General features: G+C 37.1%; 1 protein-coding gene across 2 annotated transcripts in view; it reads right to left on the bottom strand.

Annotated features, from left to right (window-relative positions):
- LOC136841009 (GATA-binding factor 1-A-like) overlaps window positions 1-23248 on the bottom strand; it is a 281344-nt gene that overhangs the window by 172539 nt on the left and 85557 nt on the right. The window contains exon 3 of one of the 2 annotated variants that reach the window (XM_067108046.1): window positions 3985-4785. In XM_067108046.1, coding sequence (XP_066964147.1) covers window positions 3985-4785 — 801 coding nt within the window. The remainder of the gene's footprint in view (window positions 1-3984; window positions 4786-23248) is intronic. The other variant, XM_067108047.1, reaches the window with a different exon arrangement.

Raw genomic sequence — 23248 nt, 5'->3', positions numbered from 1 at the left:
TTTATAACAAGCTTTTGATCTATACATCTTTTACCCTGCCTAAACCTTCACTGCTCTTTCCCTTATCAGTATTTCTGTTGCCAGTCGTACTTTCTCGATCTAACGCCTACCACACGCCTTCCCTGGTATACTAATTAACGTTTTGCGCCATGGCTTACACGGGCTCTTTCATGAAGATGTAGTCTATTCAGTACCATACGCACACACACATACAAACAAACACACATAGGCACACACACACACAAACACACACACATATATATATATATATATATATATATATATATATATATATATATATATATCACGAAGATATATATATATATATATATATATATATATATATATATATATATATATATATATATATATATATATATATATATATATATATATATATATATATATATATATATATATATATATATATATATATACATATATGTATGTATATATATATATATATATATATATATATATATATATATATATATATATATATATATATATATATATATATATATATATATATATATATATATATATATATATATATATGCATATATATATATATATATATATATATATATATATATATATATATATATATATATATTTTATGTGCAGTTCATCGGTAAGCTGTTTCCTTTCAGAAATCAGGTGTTCAAAGAAAAGCGAAGCGGTATTCACAGTCATCCTCAACAGTTGGGTCTATGTTTCGTGCCTTATGGGAAAAACAGCTTCCGCAGTGTTACAACAGTTATACTCGTATATCTGCACATATATCATTCTCAAACAACACGCCATTGAGTTCTGTTTTGGACGTACTCAGACTATTGCACATGGCCAGTGCCTGAGCCGTTCGTAATACAAGTATTGGTAGCACTAAACCTCACATCACCTCACACCTGCTAGGTAACGACGACTGAAACCTCAACAGTTGTGAACATTTGCGAGACAGGTTATAATGGCTGACGCTACTGGATACTATTGTGTGAACATATTTCTCGATAATATTCAAACATTAATCATATACGCATGTGGACTGCCTTCTCATAAACATGTTTTTGATGGCTGGACGCGTCTCTAGTAGCTTAATGAGGGCCAGTGATGCATATTTTTCTGCTGTAGATTAGCACTGTAACAGATTTCAAAAACTCAGTTGTCTTGTATATTTTTCTTCTTGCCTTGTAAATTTAATGTTAAAAATATGAAATATATAAGGAATATTCTTACCACTATAGCAAAATCCAAGGAAATACTGTCATGCCTCATAGATAGGGAAATTGCTTTTTACTTTAGCTACTGATGTTTTTATACAGTGGCCTAAGAATCCAAATGAGGTGAATCAAAGTTTATTCTGTGGAAAAAAATAAACAACAGAGATGAAAATAATCGCCGGAAAGCTCTCTGAACGGAAGTTGGAGAGCAATTCAACAAATGCAAATAAGTCTGCCGTCGATATGCCATCATCTGCAGTCACGGCTATAATACAATATTATGTTAACCACAAAAACTGGATCAGCAAAGATCTAAATTAACTCACTCAACTCTAATTAAACTTTTCAATGGAAAGTTATAGAAATGTGAATGATCAGGGTTCAGATGATACCCGTACACTCTTTTAGCTAAACAAATTATTTTTTTTTAAGCATTATGTCGTTTATAAACGCAACTAAAGAAATGAGCTTGAAAATATATGGAATTTTATAGTAGACTAAGGAACATTTTCCCAATTTAGTAACATGAAATGCCATATAAATTTTACAGGGTTTGTCTCAAAGATTACTACCCCGATCCCATAATCCATAGATTACGTGGTTCGACGACAGCGCATTTTCTCTAAAGCCGGGCCGTGGAATTCTCTTTTGTTCTGTTTTCCTTACTCTTATAACCTTCCAACCCTCAGGAGGCAGCTTTTGAAGTTTCTTCCCCACCCCCTGGTTTTTCCAACCGCTTCCTTTTCTTTGATCTCTTCGACTAGGGTCAAACAGGCACTGAATGGTCTGTTCCTTTGCCCTGGCTACATTAAGGAACCCAAAATCTTTGCTGAGTCCATTTTCCAAACAAAACCCTTGCGCAGAGCATCGGAGGTAATCAGCTCCACGAACAGTGACTTGAAAGTCAAGTGATAAGTTTCTTTCCTTCTCTCTCACTCGCATCACTCTCTGCTTGGACTGTAATTTCGACGTTCAATTTTTTTTTTTTTATCATTCTAGTTTCAGGGAAAATATTAAGGGCATAGCTTGATCTGCTAAGTAATTTTGTTAATTCCTTTCTCGGCTATGCACCCGGATAATCTATTTTAATAACCAAAGTAATTTTTTGAATCACTGGACATATTTTCACTACCAGTATACAGTACATTACATTTAATTATTCACATATCATACCTGTGAGTGCAGCTTCATACTTAATAACATTAGCCTTATTTTAAATGACATTGATGACTGAGCCAATAAATTTACCATATTTGGTTCTCTCTCTCTCTCTCTCTCTCTCTCTCTCTCTCTCTCTCTCTCTCCACTTTACCTTCAAAGAGATTCTTTCGCAGTTAAATCGAGCAAATAAAATGATAATTCCGTCACACCAACTTCTTGATGATGTCTTCGATAAGAGACCCAGAGTGACGTGGCGCTGTTATGGCTGCCTTTGTAAAGACTTTCTCAAGAACGACACATTTTATGGTTATTGTTGTTGAATGTTTATTCTCTTCAAAATTCACCTCACTCTTATTGACCTAAGTTGGAGGGACAGAATTTATTTTTTTTCCTGTCTTTAAAATAGCGATTAATGTATTGATTACTGTTAGCATCGCCCTCATCAGCGTACAGTTGATCGATTCTATGCAATAATGGTGTTCATTAAAGAAGTTGGTGTAAGAATGGTAGTGAATTTTCAATTTCAATATTGTGTAATCTTATAGGCGACTTTCAAAGTATCGTCAATGAACACGACTGAAATGATGAAGAAAACAGCTGCGTTAAGAATTTTCAGCTGCTGTTTTTGGCGCAATTTCAGAGACTGGATATAAAGCAACACGATTTCACATACCTATAAATGTACTTGTATGTTTATTAGTGTATGCATGTATATGTTTATTTTACGTGTGAACTTATAATTCAGACCACCACTTCAACACCTTACCACCATTTACTGATCGCAAGTGTGCATGAGCCCGTGCTGGCATGAGGCCGGTTTCATCTGTACCAACCAGCAAATCCAAATATTTTGGTCATTTGGCAGATTTCGAGGTGTACGAGTATATGTGAAAAGGCTGCTTGCCTCTTGCATCCCTCGTCATAGGCCGTCTATGAATAATGTGTTGTGGTTTGTTTGATCTTGTTCCGATCTGCTTGTATCGCATCAGAACATAGTTTTGTATGCTTTAGCGCATTCCAGCCTTATCTTTTGGTTACAAGATAATAATTCTACATACCAAACCTTGCAGGAAATATCTACATTGTGTGACTGAGAAAGTACTACAACTACTAAAAGTCATTCAATAAGATTTAAAGCACTGTACAGCGGAACGCGAAAAAGATGCTGCAAATGTCAAGGAAGAAAAGATAAAGTTTATTACTTCTGTACTGGATTACTGTGAATGCTTTAAACTACAGAAAACGTATGAGTTAAGAAAAGTGATTCTAGTGCTTGATTAGCATTTGGTGTAGGCTAAAGTCAGTGCTCTTGAAAGAGGAAAACTTAATCTCTTATTGCAAATAAGGCGCAAGTCATAGTTTCTCTGTACAAATGTTTATTGAATCTTAAGCTTGCACATTACGAGACGCCAGTGAAAGCCATTACCGAATAAGATCGGCAGATGAATTGAGCTATGACTGAACTACATGTTAGCTGTAAAAAAGAGAGAGCATTGTCGATGACTGCTGAAAGGAAGGGTAAGAGAAATGGTTTGGTGACGGCGATGGCACTGTGCATTAGTATGTCTCTGGTGCAGAGTCAGGCCCAAATGTTTTGTCTTACCCGTGTTGGTCTTGGCTTTAGTTTTATTCTTCGAGGCGGATGGGTTGTTGGATGATGGATCGCGTCCGGGAGTTGGAGGAGGATCGGGGGCGGTAGGATAGTAAACGTCCTCGTGAGCCGGAAGATAGGCTTCGTAAGCTCCTATCGAGGGAGTGTTTGAGGAGGAGGAGGAGGAAGAGGTCGAGGTTGTGAAAGCGGGTGTAGTCATGACGGGGGAGGTGGTTGAGGGTGAGGATGTGTGCAGGACATAAGCATCCATCTGATGGGAAATGATTGAGGGGGTGGATGAGGAGGAAGGGTCAACATGAGGAGCACAAGAAGAGATATGAGTAAGTTGTTGGTGATGATGGGGCAAAGGTGGATCAGTGAGGAGGCTGTATTCGTCGCTACCTTCGCGTTTGGAGACGCCCAAGATGCCCATTGGGTGGACGGGGAGTAAGGGAGGAGGTCCAGACTTGAGCTCGCCCATGGCGACCTCAAGGGCTGGTGGTGGGTGGATTTGGCTGTTAGATGAAGTCACCAGACTGTAGTCATGGGTGGCAACGGTCGCCCCGACAACGGGGTCAGGAGTGGCGTCCTTCGGCGGCGTGGGTGGGAACGTGAAGAGGTGAGTGGGATGGAGAGGCGCTTGTGGCGGAGCCCTTGAGAGAGGAGGAACCCACGAGACTGTAGGCGTGTGTGATAGACCCCCATTTACCCCTAGGCCACCTACGCCCACGGTTCTAGTGTGCTCAGGAAACCAAGAGGCGTGGAGCGGGGTAGGGTAGTGGGGCCTCACAGGACTTCCTCCGCTCACTCGACCTGCGAAGGAGAAAAGAGAGTTTTCATAAGTGCATGATATATATTTGTGGAAAATTATGTTTATTGCACAACGGTCATATTAATGATAATTGCAACTCTAATGATAAAGTCAATGACACCAATCATAATAAAACTATCATTTTGGCGATTAAGTTTGGTCAATTACTCTGTTAGACGAATCTTAACCATTCTGTAGATAACTTTTCTCATAGACACTGCAGATTCGTATCTACTTAGTTAAAGGAAACTAGTTATAAGTACTTTAGAATTGCTTTCCTCGTTTAAATCTGTTATGTATGATTTAAGGATTACTCAAGAAGAATACAACAAATGACTGACAGTTTATAGCTGCAGCTTAAAAATTACAGGATATTTCGAGTATAATGAAAGTATTTTCAAGAGAAACTTTTTTTCCAGGTATCTTTTTTTTATGTTGAAAAGTGAGATTTCGGTAAATTACATTGCATCGACTTCGAAATAGCAATGTTAAGGCGGAGAGGAATGATGTCACTGGGTAGCGATGCTTTTGAAGCAGAGAAGAAATCGGTCTATCCACATTATCGAATGTAGTCGGAAAGAATTCAGGGTTGCTATTAACCATCTGAAATACCCTCCGGTCTGCTGTTTGTCTGCCTGCTCTTTCTTGACAAGGATATCTAGAATTTATGGTCTTACACATTCAGCAAATGAAGTATTTCTCCATTGAAGCAATACCTTCCTGGCGTACCTTTAGAGCAAAACTCGGGCTACCGAAAATGTTTTCTCGTCTCTCCCATTAAACCCGTTGTTTTGCCATTCCGCTCCGAAGGAAATACCGACGTCTCAATTATTTATGGCGACAAACGACTACTTCTCTCAGCTTTGGTCAGGAAATGCCACCAAATGCTCTGATTATCTCACGAGTTGCTGACTCTTGTTTCGATTCACTTAAAAAGAACTGTGTAATACGGTATCTATTCAAATCAAGGAGCCCAAACTACTTAAGTACATAAGCCATCTTCAAGATTTTGTGCAATTTTTATTGAAAACCCTCAAAGGCTATATTAATGTGTTAATATTTTATATTTCACTTTCCATAGATAAAAAAGTAATGAACTGCATTATATTTTAGTCTTTGTTTACGATCGAACATTATAGGAACTAGTAAGTGATGGGTTCGATACGTTAGTTTTGAATGATCTTATATATTTATATATATATATATATATGATATATATATATATATATATATATATATATATATATATATATATATATATATATATATATATGTGTGTGTGTGTGTGTGTGTGTGTGTGTGTGTGTGGAGGAGAGAGAGAGGGTGTGGGGGAGAGAAAGGAAAGAGGAGGTGAAGACCTGGGACAGGCTAGGCAGCTAGGGTGTTAGAAGAATTGGAAACGAAAATTTTAGCATCTAAGAAAAGAGATGTTGCGAAAGGCCTGTTGTTGACGGGGCTTCAGCACGAAGCTTATACACCGTCTGTATAGGTGTTCAAGTTTGCTACACAGAAGGTTAATTCGTTCACGATTCAGCAGTTTAAGCATTAATATGACAGTTATCACTATCTTTTCTCTGTTTGGGATCCTACCCTTGTTAGGGGAACAACTTGATACGCACAAATACACACCCACGCACACATATATGTTTATATATGTATAGCATATATAGCCTATGCGTATGTGTGTGAGAGTATTTTATGTCCATATATTTCATATTTTGCATGTTGCCTTCTATTCAGTTACAAACTACTTTACTTTCTGCAAACTGTATTCATATTTTCATTTACATCTTCACTTCATTGTGTATTCAGATGATTTCCAAGTGATGATAATGAGCATCATACTATAATTTGTAAAGATGTGTGAAAAATATTAAAGAAAGTTAAGTAAGAAGCAGAGCATTCTATGATCTCTTGACTAGATATGAATTTGCTACTCCCTACACTTGCAGATGAATCTGAGAAGTTTTTGGTGGTCGACAACCGGTTAGTGACTTGCGAAGATATGTGGAAATTTCAAAGATAATCGTCCTCTGTTTAAAAACAAAGAACATTCAAGGAGTTCTTGACCAAAGATGGATTTAGTATTGCCTACTTCCACAAAAAGCTTGGAAATGGGTTTGATGGGATGACTATTAATAAGATAAATGTACAAATATTAGTTTAAAGTAAGACAAATCATAACTGATGACAGCATTTGAAGCCCAAAGGAAAACAATTTTCTTTTTTCTTGGAATTTTTTCATTTTGGTAGGACCTGGACGTACCACCTCTATGACCCAGAGACAAAGAACCAGCCATGTAGTGGCGGTGTTCTGCCTCTCTTAGACCAAAGCACACGTACAGAAAATTATGCTGACTCTTCTTTTGGATTGCAAAGGGATGATTTTACTTGATTTCCTTGCGCATAGGGGTGGTAAGCAGCAAACGATACATTGTATCACTCCAGAAACTTTGCTTCCGTGGCAACATCACAGATTACTGAACTTATAAATAATTAGTGACGGCAAATCAGTCTTACACCTCCGATCTGGAGTTCTCAGATTCACACTGGTTTGGTCAGGTAAAGGAAAGCCTTCAGGACGGAGCTTGTTGATACTGGAAAAGTAGGTGCTATTAAATGCTGGACAAGAGATTACCTGAAAGAGTTCCTTCTAAGTGGGTTTTACAGGCAGGTTCAGAGTTGATGCAGATGCTTCACCACAGGTTGACTGTAGACAAAGAGTTACCATATATATGGATGAACTTGCATACAAATCGTCTCATGTCCCATGGAGGGGTCTTTTTCCGGTACAGCCCCCTCCCTTATCGAAATCCACATTGTCAACAGAAATAGTAAAATTTAGCTTCATATCCTGAAAAAATTTCTTTATTCCTTATTGACTTAATCAGTGAATTAAGTACATTGTACTTAGTTGACTCATGTTGATTACAGCCAGGGTGGAGAAAGGCATGTCTTCTCCAATAAAGTGGTGGCTCCAGCAAATGTTAACCCTCAAGTTCGCAACAAGAAGTCGCGGTAATAAGATCTGTTCTTGTTTAGAAAAGCTTTCTTGTTCTAACTTCTGTGCAATAAACAGACAGCAGAGAAGTTGATTATATTTGAATAAGATGTAGCTTATATAGTTAATGAACAGATAAAATGCTACTTTTTTGCATATGAAATTTTAAATAATTTCAATAACTTGGGAGTAGAAACAATTTTGGCTGTTTAATTTAATGTGCATGCAGCATAAAAACGTAAAGAAATGCGCAAAAGGAAAAGAGAATCAGTATATCTCCGAATTATCTGAGTAAAAGATAAACGTTAAAGAAATATCCCTCACTGAAATGCAAACGATTGAGTTCATTTTTAACTATCATGAATAACTTTTTGTCATATCTGGGAAGTGCTAATACTTACTGATTTTTTCATGTATAAATGTGCATACACATATACAGGTTGGCGCATACAGTGAGCATATATTCATGTATTCCTTATTTCCCTTTCCTGCAAGACTTTGGAATTTTCTTCCTGTTTGTTTTTTCCAGCCCTTTTTAACCTCACCTCCTTTGGAAGGCAATCTAACTCTTCCTCCGTGTTGAAGATCCATTCCTTCCCCTTTCTTTCAATTCTTCTCGTTTCCTCGGGCTTGGTTTAGAAAAGGGTATATAGGATGCCCATCCCGTTGGACTTCCACTTAAAACGTATCCTCTGATAGGATTCAAACAGTCTAGAAACTTAATTGATTTTAAGCAGTTACGTAGAATATACGTAATTGCTGCACCGTGGCAAGTTAAGTCTCAAATACTTTGCAGTTTATGATGAAAATAAAACATTATTTCGATATGAGCACATTCATGCAATAGCAGCATCATGTTAAGCAAAATAAGAATATATATAAGCCTAAACATTCCTTCATCGGGAAGGGACTGCGTAACCTATTTCTTATTTCATCAAAATATAGAATAAACAATGTTTTCTTAATACATATTTTATATATTCATTGTGATATGAGGTATCTGAAATAACTTTTTATATCACTTCTTATGGACAGTCAACCCAACATCCATGTGGCCTAAGGCCAAAAAAAAAATGACATAAAGGAGATAAAACAAAGTCGGTCCTGACCTTGAATGAAGCGGGAAGACAATAGGACATGAAATACAGCGACAACCCTTTTCATGTTTATGAGAAGACAGAAACTTTAAGCAGCTGTTATAGTATGAAATCCCCGCTGGAAATAAGTGACTTAAATCATGAAACAACGAAAACAAACAGAGGGGAAATATCTGATGAATCACTCTCGGACAGTCATTTCAAAATGGCCCATTCCCCTCACTGAGTCACTCGGACATCAGGCCGATGTTTTTCATTCACTCATTCACTTTCGGGGCGATTGACTAATCACTTTAGTCTCTTCCCTCTTTCGTTATGTCATTAATTGCCTATTCATTGGCTCACTCACTAACCTGGCCATCATTCTTCATTAATAAGCTTCTAAGGAGAGGTATTTGCCTCTGTGTTGAACGAGACGTCGCCCAGATTAGTAGTTTTCTTGCATTTTATATGAAATCAACAAAAAACCGTGTTTGTTTTTCTCATAATCACATCGCAGGCCATCGTTATACTGTAAATGTTGTTAATGAAAGGAAAGAAAAAGGTGTGTAATGACTCCTTTTCGTCTACTTACATCTGAAATATTGCCTGTCTGCTTCTGCTCCACTTTCGTTCCCAAACCTTCCTTCCTTCACTTGAATGGTCTAATATCATTCTCAGTTTTCTACTTCTTTTTGATGCGGTTCCGTCTGTTTCTTGATTAAATTTTGTTTATTTATTAATTCATTTATTTATTTCTGGAAAATTCCTTTAGTTAATTCAAATGAGGTTTTGTTACAGTAAATATAAATTTTGTTTTTCGGGAGCGATCAAAGGCAATGAATCCCTAGAGGCGAAAAGAAAGCTTTCAAAGAAAGCCAAGCAATTTCATGAGTCCAGTGGAGTCTTTTGAGCCAGATTGAAACGAACAGAAAAAATACGAAGGAAACGAAGAATTTAGCAAGAATGGATGTATCTGTGAATCTATACTGGCAAAGGAGGGAAAAGCAATAGGCAAATAGTAAACCGAAAGTTGCATTCCTTAGCTTGGTGATCTGTACTCATCAATGGTGGATGCAGCATGTCAGAAATTGGAATAAAAAAAAACAATAAATAAAAGGTGTTGAATATACAGTATGTGCATTTAATCAATTTGTTTTCAGAGTTTTAAACTATATTATGCATAAAATACTGTCTTAACCACTCTTTTCCATCTAATCGTTTTACAGGCTTAGAGCATTTCATGATATAAATGTTCAAATAGGGCTCCAAAGCTATTATAGACTATTTGTGAGTCACGCCAAGTAGATACCAATTTGACTCTGAGGTAAAAGTTTCCCATATAGAACGAAATTTTTGTAGCACGGGTACGAAATTATATTTTTTGTATATTGCTTTTAATGTTTAGCTCTTCGTGTTTCGTTGTTATGTTTTGACAGAATTCCACTATTTTCATACATATCTCGGCGGATAAAAGTCTTGCTTAAGTGTGGTAAAAGCATTATTATTACCTTGAACACCTGCACACCCACACGAAGCTGTGAAAGGCATGGATATTGGGCTTTAAAACTTTCACTGTAAGATTTTATTTTGATGTTTCAATATTTACGTGTCGTTAGCTAAGGCTACATGTTTTAAGATTCTAGAATTACGGAATAAAACAGTAATAGGCTGAGGATAAATTTCTTCCAGGACCCTTGGCTCCAGATGAGTTTGCGATTTAGCTTACCACTTTTAAGGACGCAGAATTAAATGAAGAGATCTCTCCATGCAATAAATGACTGTATTTCTTCAGCCTTCTTTTCCTTTTATTTCTCCACAGAATTATTTTTGTGAAAAGTTACCTCATATTTCATTAAAGAATTCATACAGGAGAGGATAAAATGAAATTCACTTCTACTAATTTTTACTCGTCTCCATGAAACCACCGTATAGACTCAACTTCTATTAAATGGTGACGATTTCATGAAATTTTTCACCCTGTTGATTTTCTTGAAGTGTCAGTTTTTACTCCGAAATTTTCAAAACGTTAGAGTCTATCTCAGCTCAGTAGGCTATCCTGGAATTACTGAAATTCATTCTCACTCAGTGAGGAGGACAGATGTTCAGTCACTTCATCTGTAAAGAAACATTGTTTTCGTCAAGTAACAATCTTATTTTTTTAAGGTTCTTGGCGAGTTTGACCTTTAATCATTAAAATATCTTTTTGGAAATAAATGGTCTAGATGTGGTGCAACGTTGTGACATATTTTTAATACACGCTTCCGTTGATACTGATTCGTATAATTTTCTCTATTGAAGGGGAGGTCAGTTACCCCCTTCTGGTTTAGACTATGCGTCCTTTTTCTTCTTTTCTACGCACTTACCTTTATGCTCTGACTGCACAGTGGAAACAAACTGCTGGTTCCGCCATACTTCGCGCCAAAAGAAAATGAAGTCATTCATGTTGATGATTCTATGAGTTAGTATACACTGTACAAATTGCTATCAACATCATCATCATCATTTTTCATCCCGTATGCACGGTAGAGAAGACAGACGTTCCGGAGTTCAAAAGTTTCCTCACGCTATTTTTTCAAGTCTTATTCAGTACTTAATGCAGTTTTGTTTATGTTCAGGTAAAACTCAGATAACCTATCTTCAAGTCTGGGGACTTAATTGTAAATGCTACCATACGATATCCATATTAATAGAGTCGTTTGTGGCGCTGGCATCATCCTGTCGAAAACATCAGCAAAATTAGCTCCATCTCATACTAGAGGTACGCCTCCGTTCCCTTATAAACATAACTCGTTCCGTTCTTGATCTTACTAAAGAGGAGAATTCGATCTTCCAAATCACTTATGTGGCTCTACTTTGGGCAATGGGATCCCCTTTCATGCACCACTCATCTCCGCGTATAAGACGCCAAGAACCCTATCTCTTTTATCACTTATAGTTTACCGAGACATTGCAGATGTGCGATATGCTCTATAGGGCTGAAGGCTGCATAGCACGCGTGCCAGAACCAGCGCTGCTCTAAACACAAACCAAAAGGATGATTCACTCAAAGAGGCTCTTATCTCGCCCATCCTATTTCGCTAAATGTAATGTGTCAGTCTGCGTTACCTGTTCTTTCCAGCGCTTTTTTTTCTCTCTATTTCCTCCTATTACTCGGGCTGCTAAAAGGACATCTGTTACCAATTCTCTACCAATTCAGAGAGTTAAAAGGAAATCCATTTGTTTTATTTTTATTGACTGTGTAGAGGGGAGAGAGTGGTTTGGGATGGCAGTTTAGCTCATTAAACCCGTTAGTAATAGAGAGAGAGAGAGAGAGAGAGAGAGAGAGAGAGAGAGAGAGAGAGAGAGAGAGAGAGAGAGAGAGAGAATTTTGATATAAAAAAACACGACGTATGTGTATTATACCAGCCACATGTTCACCCTTTATGAAGTATTGCATTGGTTGCAGATTTTCATTCTGCAATTGCACCTTGTCCATATCTATGCTAGGCCCAAATAAAGGATGTAAAAGGGGCGAACAAAATACTGTAATATCTACTCATTGATGAAGCTTTTGATTGTTTGTATTTAATAAAAAGCATAGACTAAATTCTGTTTTATTTATGTCAAGCATGTTCCTAATGCCTTGCGGCCTTATTCAAAATACATTTTTACAAAAGAAACATTCGTCTCGTCATCATTCTCTCTCTCTCTCTCCCTCAGTCATAGAGTTCTTATGGATCTAACTAAGGCCAGGTGTCGAGGGACACAAGGTGTTAGGAACTGGTTCGAAATATGCATTAGTGGTTGTTGAATCTACAAGCAGTTAGACCAGTTTAGTTCGTCAAGGTGTGATTCTCGGTGATCTGGAATATTAGAGGTATGGAACTGGAATTCTCCAATCATCATGAGTGATAAGATTAGCAGCATTATGAAAACCGTTATATTAAGGCATCAGAAAGAACTAGTACTTTTTGACAGGTTTCAATAAACTTTCCTCTTTTATTGTACATTATTTGATTTTTCACAATACCTATTCTCTCTCTCTCTCTCTCTCTCTCTCTCTGCACATGAAATTTTAAATTGCACAAATAAAGTAAAGCTTATGGTAAATGTCTAAGGTGAAAACATTCCGACTGTGGCTTTAATTAAAGTTTTGGTTGCTGGTTATAGGGAACCAATATACTGAGAAATGTTTTCTCCAACAAGGTGGAAGTCCCGGGACTATACTCATATCCAGAGAAGAGAATTATAATTCAAAAGAGGAAAGCACAAGATCTGATGCATGTGATTTAATTACGAGTATCTCTGTACAAAAAGTCTTGCCAAAAACATCATACACTTGGGTAACGTTAGAATTGTCCCGTACCATAATATTCAAATAGAGCGTTGCCAATGCACGTTTAGCGAATCGTGGAACAAAATATGGAAATAATAATTAATAAAGTTTTCCTTTTACCATATAACACTAACTATACAAATAACTGATCTCTAAATCTCATGTGGCTAACAACAACTTTAGCTGGCATCAAGGAAGAGCAAATAATTGCAACAAAACCATGATCATATGCAAACTTTTTTTTTTTTTTTTTTTTTAATTCAGCAATTACGCTACTATGAAATATACTCATGCATAGTCTAGGCTAACTGAGACACTATCTAAACATCTTTACATCGCTTGTCATTTCAAGTAGAGATTATGACCTTATGATAAACAAGAGTAAAGGCAAGACCAAAATTAAGTAGCACAAGTTTAGGTCCTGCATAGATAATGTGAAAGGTATGTTAGAATGGAAGTCCTGATATCCAGGAAATGCGAGAGTGTGTGGGAAATAGTGTTGAATAGCACTATATGACATACTGGAGGTGAGCCCTCTTTGTCGGTATTTCAAGCAACTGTTTATGTGGAAGTTTTCTGCCCAAGGATCTATCCTTGATTCAGTGGTTAAATGATGAAAGTAATTATAGTTGTTGTCCTGTTTTCCCACTGAGCCACAGCACATTAGAAGAAACACACTTATATCTCCATATACCAGTTTCTACTCAACAAGCCATTCAGGGTCGAAGTTGCTAACCTTGCTGTTTTTCTTGATCTTAGGACATGGTTATGCCCTTATACAGCTGGTTGGACTGGTGGGTGGTAGGCCGGTAACAATCTTTGGACCTAGTAAAAGTGAGCTGAGTGCCACATCATTCAACTGCAGTGCCCGTGTTGGCTGACTGCACCCTATCCCCTAGCCCATTGGCCACCTTCACCAGCTCAGTTTGTTGCGCCATCAAGAAACTTCTTAGACTATATTTCTTAATATTTTGATATGCCTCTCAGGGAAAGCGTTGAAATCCAAAAGGAAAAAAGAAAGAAATTCTCCATTGTTAGTGAGGTTCGAACCCAGGAGGATTATAAACTTGATTTTAAAGCCTTGACCATCAAGCACCAAGAAGTATTTCCGGATCTCACATGATTTAGTGTAAGTTTTCTTTAAAGTCCTTTCGGATATCTAAGTTTCCAGTTTAGAGCGTATGAAAATGTGAGAAAATGTATGAGTTGAGAAGTCATTTGATCTGAGAAAAGGTCAAGAATAAGCAATGAACATCATCCCAGTCATATGACTGTATGCAGCAATGTATGCCATTGAATATTTGTAATTTGTTCTCATGCACAAAATGAGATTAAAATTTCTGTTTCTCTGAAAATAACTACGGAGTTATTTGTATGCGCTCACAGCTATGTTTATCATCAAATTCATACACACACACACACACACACACACACACACACACACATATATATATATATATATATATATATATATATATATATATATATATATATATATATATATATATATGTGTGTGTGTGTGTGTGTGTGTATAAATACTTATAAACTCTCCTACCTTTACATCAATAATCGATAAGGAAACAGTGACGGATAAGCCCAAAACTCAGGAACGAGACTGATTATATTTACATTTACAGGCAAAACGAGCGATGGCAATCTCCACAAACTGCTGGCATGAGACAAACCGGTAGTACAACAGACTAGAGTTTATCTTCGCTGATTTAACAGGCAAACCAAACACCGCACACGTAGGCGTGGTGACCTTCATCCCAAATAAGTTCCGTTTTAAAGTTGACCGAGAATGTTGTGGAGGTACAGTCTCAAACGCAGACGGGGGAGAAGTAGATAGACTGAAATATTCCACATCAGCAAAGATTCAAAAGATCCTCACTGACTGGAGTAAATAATCGTATTAGCTGAGCAAAATGCTTCTGCTAATGCCATTTAATTGAGTGGTTTAGCGGGCAAGAAGTGATACCTTGAAGAGGCCTTGTAGGGTCCAGGCCTTCGGTGGGACTGTAGGCGGGTGACGAGGATAAGACTTCCATATTCGCTAATAGATCGCACCTTTTGTCTTCAAAAACTCTGTTATAACCCTACACACACACATTATATATATATATATATATATATATATATATATATATATATATATATATATATATATATATATATATATGTGTGTGTGTGTGTGTGTGTATATATATGTATATATATATATATATATATATATATATATATATATATATATATATATATATATATATATATATATATATATATATATATATATATATATATTCTTTTATTCATATATGTGGGTGTGTGTAAGAAAGTTAACAGTTAAGCTGATATACCTCCATGCGTTGTCACCAGGATAACTAGTTGTACGACGCATGAGGGGCGCACTGAATGTGATACTTATTGAATCGACAAGGCCAAATTACTATGATAGTTTTTGTTAGATATTGCTTGAGAATTTACATCAGCTTGCACATGATCATGATCGACCTGTCATCATTATACCAAAGGTTCAAACGTTCAAGTACAAACTACCTTAATAGTGCCGTTATTGGAAAAAAAAAACAACAATTTTGTGCAAACTGAAAGATAACAACCCAGGATGCTGCCTTACATCTAGACGGGACAACACTATTCCAAAAATGATGTGAGAACAATTTATGAAATGGACTAATTAATCGGAGTAATTATACTGAAACTGAACCTCATTAAAATTTCATTTAGGTGTCTGGCAAGGCTGGCATTAACCTCACCTCTCAATAAGGAACGCGTATAAGTGAAACACAAGCTGACTTATTTGCTAGCTCTACTGTAGGGTATCTTACAGTACAGTAACCATTCCAGACTGCATACAGCAAGAAATCAACAAAGAGCTATGAGGTAGGTCTATGTTCAACCGCCCCCCACAGCCTACCCCTTAAAGTAATTCTTTTTTTTTTAGTTACAGAGAAAAGCAACTGATCCATACAGATCATCTCACATAATATAAGTTGAATTTAGCAATGCTATGTTTTTAAAACTGTTATTGCTATTATATCTTGTGTGAATGAAGTATAACATAACCCAAAAATGCGATATAGAAACGTCCAGCTGGTCTTCTCACCTGATTTTTTTCCCTTACAGTACATAAGCCTCGAAGCAGATTTCTGATTGTACTTGATTTTGATAGATGAGTGGCCGCTTTAGTTTGTCTTATTAACACTGGACCCTTAGCTTGTACTAGCTTAGGTTAGGCCTTGTTAAGTTGAACCCTACTTTAAATAAACAACGGGAAAAAACTATCGAATCCCAAATAACAGATCACTCATTAAGTCATGGTATTAATTTCCTTTGGCTATCTTATGAATTTAGGTTCTCGTATTGGATGTTCCCGCTCTTCATCTTCAGAAGAAACTTAATGAATGATTACCAAGAACAATATGGGATCTTGAATTTAATGGAAGTGTTTTACCTGCGTAGCTTCTGATGCTATTATGTGCTATTTCCTAATTTTTTCATAGTATTCTTTCCTTTCACTGATGGGTTAAACCTTACACACACACACACACACATACATACATATATACATACATACATACATACATATATATATATATATATATATATATATATATATATATATATATATATATATATATATATATATATATATATATATATATATATATACTGTATATCTGAATCTCTTTTACATTCTGAAAAAAATATTTAAAGAAGTATTCATGAAACTGCGAGGTTTTTACGGGAAAGTATTATTATTTTAACTTTAAATTCACAGTCTGTCTGTGAGAATTAAATTATTATTCTTCTATTCCTGTCTTCCCATATATCTGCTGTTTATCTGCCAAGCTACCAGATCATTATGCAGTTGGAAGTAAAGATAGATAGATAGATAGATAGATAGATAGATAGATAGATTGTAGAAAAAAGAAAGAGAAGGAGAGGTGTCTTTACCCTAAGTGTTTCTACCCTTGTTTCACTAGAGTAATTTTACTCCTTGTATGGATGCGGAGGAGAAGGGTAGGCAGGGTGAGAATCCACAAAAGGGGGGAAAACTATCTTATCTTCATTTGCCATCACAAGGGAGACCGAGAAAGAGGAAAGGGAGAAGAAAAAGAGGAGGAAGAGGAGGACGGAGGGGTGCAGGAAGGAGGAGAGGAGGAAGAGGAGAAGGGGGTGGTGGAGGAGTACCTCGGGTACCTGTGCATCCTCCTCACACCAAGGCGATACTAAGGGGCCTTCTTCCTGATACCGGTTGAGTGAGGAAGGCCGAGGAAGGTGCTGGGAGGGAGGAAGAAGAGAGAGGAAAAGGAAAAGGCGGAGGATTATACCGAATCACACCGGCCAAAAATTCATAACTTGATCGATCTGGTTTTTTTTTTTTTATATATTTTATTTTTTTTATAATACTCACGGTGATTTTAGACTCAAATATCCTTCATGTAATAACACATTCTGAACGAAAAGTGCTATTCCACAGCCTTGTGACACCATCGTAACTTCTTGCTAATAAATCTTGTAAAGTCGTGTTTCATGATTTCTCTTTTTAATCATTATCAGTCTTGACAACCTCAGTCACTCTGTTGGCTTCTCAGGCTAGGTGTACCCTGCTGTCGCTCACACTTGTATATATCCTATGGTCTGCAGCATACTTTTAAGGGCTCTTTTATGGATGAGATTGACTCACGCTGTAATCATTTTCTTAATTTTGCTCTATGAGTGGACTTTCAGCCACTACAACTTGTCAGGTATCCGTATTCGCTCTATATTCTTGAACCCTCGCAATATAGCAGATGAGTATATTGGATGATTTTAAATATTTACGGCAATGCGCTTAACTCTTCTCTTTTAGTAGGCCTACTTTTCGTTGGCTGTCGTTCCCTTTTTTTCCATACATTACATTTAAATAATTAACATTTGTATTCTTCGTGGTAAATTTAATATCAGAGTAACCATAACAACTTGTCATATTTCTCCTTACTGTCGACTACAGTTGCATTGCATCCATTGCTACTATTCCATATTCACGTACGAAAGAGAGAGAGAGAGAGAGAGAGAGAGAGAGAGAGAGAGAGAGAGAGAGAGAGAGAGAGAGAGAGAGAATTTTATGTTTCTAAATGCGCTTAAAGATTCATCTAAATTTAAATGTTCATCGTACTCTATTAGAGAAAATTGTATTCCTCTTTCCCAGCTGTTTTATAAAAATGACTTGAACAATTAAACCTCATGGAATTAGATAGAAACTCATAAGTTGCCTTTCGATTTGAAAACTTTATAAATCCAAACTGTAAATGTTCAAAACTGAAGCTAGGATTTACTCTGTAAGATAATGAAATGCCCCCAGAATTGAAACAGTGGCTCTTGTGTTCCTGTAGTTTAAGGAAATGAAATATAAATATATATAGCTACAGAGCTAATTGATCACCCGAGGCAGAGAGAGAGAGAGAGAGAGAGAGAGAGAGAGAGAGAGAGAGAGAGAGAGAGAGAGAGCATATGTATATGATGAAAGGGGATGTGCTCATAAGCAACGCAGAAGAGGCCGAAAAAATTTCTGGTCCATATATACCATGTAGGGAGTGTGTGTGTGTTTGTAGTTGGGGAAACACCTTATCTCGGCTCTGATCAGCAGAAGGGTCCTGCTGGGTGAATGCTGGGGCTAGCAGACATGGCAGGATAAAAGCAGGGAAAGGGAGAAATTAACTGAATATCCGTGAGAGAGAGAGAGAGAGAGAGAGAGAGAGAGAGAGAGAGAGAGAGAGAGAGGGGGCGGGGGGTTTGATTTAGTTTTTGTAGTCGGAGAGTTATCTAGGCAGATTGGTAGATTAATCATAGGTTGATGAGAGCGGCATTCGTTAATTTCCTGAACTTTCTCTTATAATGTATATAAGTATATAACACACGTACAGGAAATATAATTCATCAATGTATTTATTAGGTTTAATAACTAATTCCAACCGAAAATATCTAAAAATACCAGTGATTAAATTCCAGGAAGAATCATGTTCTCGTACTCATTTGAGCAGCTGTAACATGCTTTGCATATCATATGGTAACCAACCACAGGTGTGACTTCACTGATGAATCTCATTATTTCGTGGATATTTTAAACCTCCACTTATTTATTCATCGTCGAACAGTAAATAGTTTAGGAAATTTTAGATGTTATATCTCTCTAACAGTTGAGGGTCTCAATTGCTCTTAGATTCTTAGACTGTTAAAGAAGGGAGAGCGAATAGATCTGCTTTTCGTGACGTGAATTGCTTTTGGTTTATAAACAAAGCAAAAAACTGCCCGTTATTCCTCCTTGGTTGCGTGGCCGTTATGCCATTGTCAGAAGAGAACAAACAGCTGTTGAGGATCAAAGGAAAAATCCTTAGAGTATGAAATTATATGTAAAAGAACACAAATTTTAACCAAAGAATTTTATTACTGGTGGGATCTCATGGTATGGATCTCTTTTTAGTCAGAGCTTTTTCCCTGAGAGCTTTTGCGGTTATCACTATCAGTGAGTTATGCATCTATTGCTTTATCTTTTATATCACTTGACGAATGTATACGAACTCAGCCATGTAAATATCTTTTGTGGAATTCTGGGAAATTTACGCAGCCTGACTTACATTTCGTCCTATTCAAGTGCCTAACATTAGTGCGTCATAAACCTGAGCTATGCTAGTTTTCCTACATTATCTAAATAAACTCGCTGCGTGGCGTTCTTTAAGTTTTCAGTATTTTTCCTGAAAAGGAAATCTACTGCCAAACATATGTTTCCTAGTATGTTTCCTACAATAGGAAGGCCAAACGGACCGCAAAGCCAATGGTTTCATAAAAGAAGGAAACGATGGTAGTGGTTAGAGTGAACCCCTGTTGAGGCAAATGTGAGCAATCAAGACTGATACATTTAATAATCTGCCAGGGTACCCATACTATCAAAATCGACGGTAATTAAGAGAGAGGCGGGAAGATAGCTTATGAGTCGTAAACTCCATGTTTAGCTTTGCTTGACCAAGGTATCTTCATTCGGCGCGCATCATTTGGCAGGCTAGCGGCGAGAAAAGCTGACCTCAACGTGATTACCCATAGGCATTTGCACCTACCCTAGAGAACGTGAGCGTAAGGTACTGGACCAAGGTCTCTTCAGTCTAGGTACTGTACTGTATAGGTCGATGGTGAGAAAGGGAGTACTAACAAACTATCGACACAACCCTGGGATGGTGGTAAGGGAGGAAGTTACACGAAGACGCAAAATGAATGGATGGACATACATTTCATTTTACATGGTGGCGATACTCTTGGAGGATATATCAACGCTTGATATAGTGATATATTCTATGGGTTGTGAAATTTTCTTGCTTGAGTTTTTCTCACCTAAGTAACCCTATTCTTGCTAACTTGTGCCACATCTTTTTTATGCAGATGAATAAAGCTTATATGAACCTTCGCAAGTTGCATCTTAATCCAATAGTCTGATGTACTTTCAAGAATTTGATAAAGTAAGATTGATCTTTATACATATGAATTCCCTGGTGAAATGGGAGACATTAAAGTCTGAATCTCATTCAGTATTACGCTTTAGAATTATACAAGCAAACTATTGTACTGCCTGCACTGACAGTTTTGGTGTGTGTTCCTAAACACCCGTGAGTTGAATCTATACTGTACACACACACACACACAACACACAGCACACACACAGAATACACAGAACACACGCACACACCCACACACACACACACACACACACACACACACACACACACACACACACACACACACACACATATATATATATATATATATATATATATATATATATATATATATATATATATATATATGTGTGTGTGTGTGTGTGTGTGTATACACACACACACATAATGTAAGGCCCTTCCACTCCAGCATTTGTTCCATATACTCTACAGAGCTATATTTTGTCTCTGTTCCTTTCTTTCCCAAGACCTTCCTAATTGTATTCATTATTCACCAGTATATCGTCCTCCATTATCTCCACATGATCTACCATTTAAGAATGCTGTGATTCAAGTTTCTTACCTGTTATACCTTTTATAATATCATCATATCTTTATATCGCATAACCTTTCAACTATTCTTGCTCGTCATGTAATGAAAAAGCAATTTTTCTCCAGTGCTTGCACACTCCTTTTAGCCTTATTTGTTATCAATATCTGAAGTTAACTTCGTAAAAGAGAGTCGATTCACCTATCCTATCTTTCATCCCAGACTCTGCTTCTAGAGACAGTCCTCTGCCAAATAATGTAAACAATCCTACAACCTTCCTTGCTTTTGTTATGCTGTCCTTCTCAACTTCTCTCATCCTAACCATCATAGAACTGCTTACTTTCTTCCACTATTCAGACTAACATAATTGCTCCATCTCCTTTGTTACTCTTGCTAACATTCTCTTTCGGTTTTAGCCACTAGAAACACAGGGTGTCCATAAAGTCTCTTTACTATTTAAAAATATATTACAAAAGCCATTGATGAGACATCTTAATCAGAGTTGCTCTATGTACTCAGCAGTTATCAAAGTTTTTAGTCACACTGGATTTGAGTATTTCAGGTACCCTGTTGATGAAAGAGGTGCTGTTATATGAACCCATAAAAAATAGCTACTCCTCAAGAAAAGGCACAATGTGTGTCATGGTTTATTGGAACAAAATTGGACGCACAGAACTAAGTATGGAAGAGATCCAACGTTACGTCCGTCGATTCGTGTATGGTACAGGAAATTTATGGAGACAGGGACAGTGTTGGATAAAGGTATGAATGGACGACCAAGAACATCTGAGGAAAACATCGATGGTGTAAGACAAGCCTTTGATCGTTCTCCTACAAAGTCCATCTGTACTGTTGCCAGACACTTACAGTTACAACATTCAACAGTGCACAAAGCCCAGTCCTACGCAAGCACTTGCGATTGTATGCTTACAAAGTGCAACTCATACAGGCACTCGAGCATAATGATAAACCAAGAAGAAAAGAGTTTGCAGTTAACATGCTGGAACGAATTTCCGAGGATGAAACGTTCCTAAGCTGAGTTTATTTTAGTGATGAGGGAAACTGAACACATATAATGTGAGAATCTGGGAATTAGAACATCCCCATGTGACTAGGGAACTTCTCCAAGATAGTCCAAAGGTAAATGTGTGGTGTGGAATCGTGTGCAATCGAATCATTGGTCCATTTTCCTTCTGAGAGACATCAATTACTGCAGATGTTTACCTTGACCTTTTGACTGAATATGTGGCACCACAACTAGATGACCTTCAACCAGCCATCATTTTCCAGCAAGATAGTGCACCACCACATTGAGGACTGCATGTTTGTGGGTTCCTAAATCAAATATTTCCAGACTGGTGGATTGGAAAGAATGGCCTAATTCCCTGGCCACCTCGTTCACCAGATATCACTCCCCTGGACTCCTTTCTATGGGGTTATGCTAAAGATATCGTGTATTGAACAAAGATATGGGACATCATTGATCTTAAGCAAAAGATCACTGATGCCATTGCCACCATTGATGAGGCTATGCTACAACGAACATGGCAAGAAGTCGGGTACCGTCTTGATGTGCTTTGTGCAATTAATGGTGTCCATATAGAGGTCTATTAAATGAGGCAAAAAACTTCGATATCTACTCCTCATTTTGTAATAATTTCCACATATTTGTTTGTCCATTTACTTTTGTAATATATTTTGTAAATTGTAAAGAGACTTTATGGGCACCATGTTTTTTAAGATTGTTTCCTGTATCTGTATCGGTATTATATGTTATCTTCTCTTTAGTGTCAGCAAATTACACTATTGTTGGCAAACGTTAACCTCTCCACACTATTCACGACCCTTTACCTGTGCCATAAACTTGCATCTGCACCTCCTGTCTTTTTCAGGTATCTTTCGTCATTTCATTAATAAAGATATAAAACACTCATGGAGACAAACAAACCCTTGTTTAAGGGCATTTTTCACGTAAATCAGTCACTCTCCTGTCTTCCTGTACTAACACCGCTTGCTCACATGATCAAAATTT

This window comes from Macrobrachium rosenbergii, chromosome 8 (genome assembly GCF_040412425.1).
Source record: "Macrobrachium rosenbergii isolate ZJJX-2024 chromosome 8, ASM4041242v1, whole genome shotgun sequence".
NCBI classification, from domain to species: domain Eukaryota; kingdom Metazoa; phylum Arthropoda; class Malacostraca; order Decapoda; family Palaemonidae; genus Macrobrachium; species Macrobrachium rosenbergii.
This window is presented reverse-complemented; position numbering and strand designations above follow the sequence as displayed.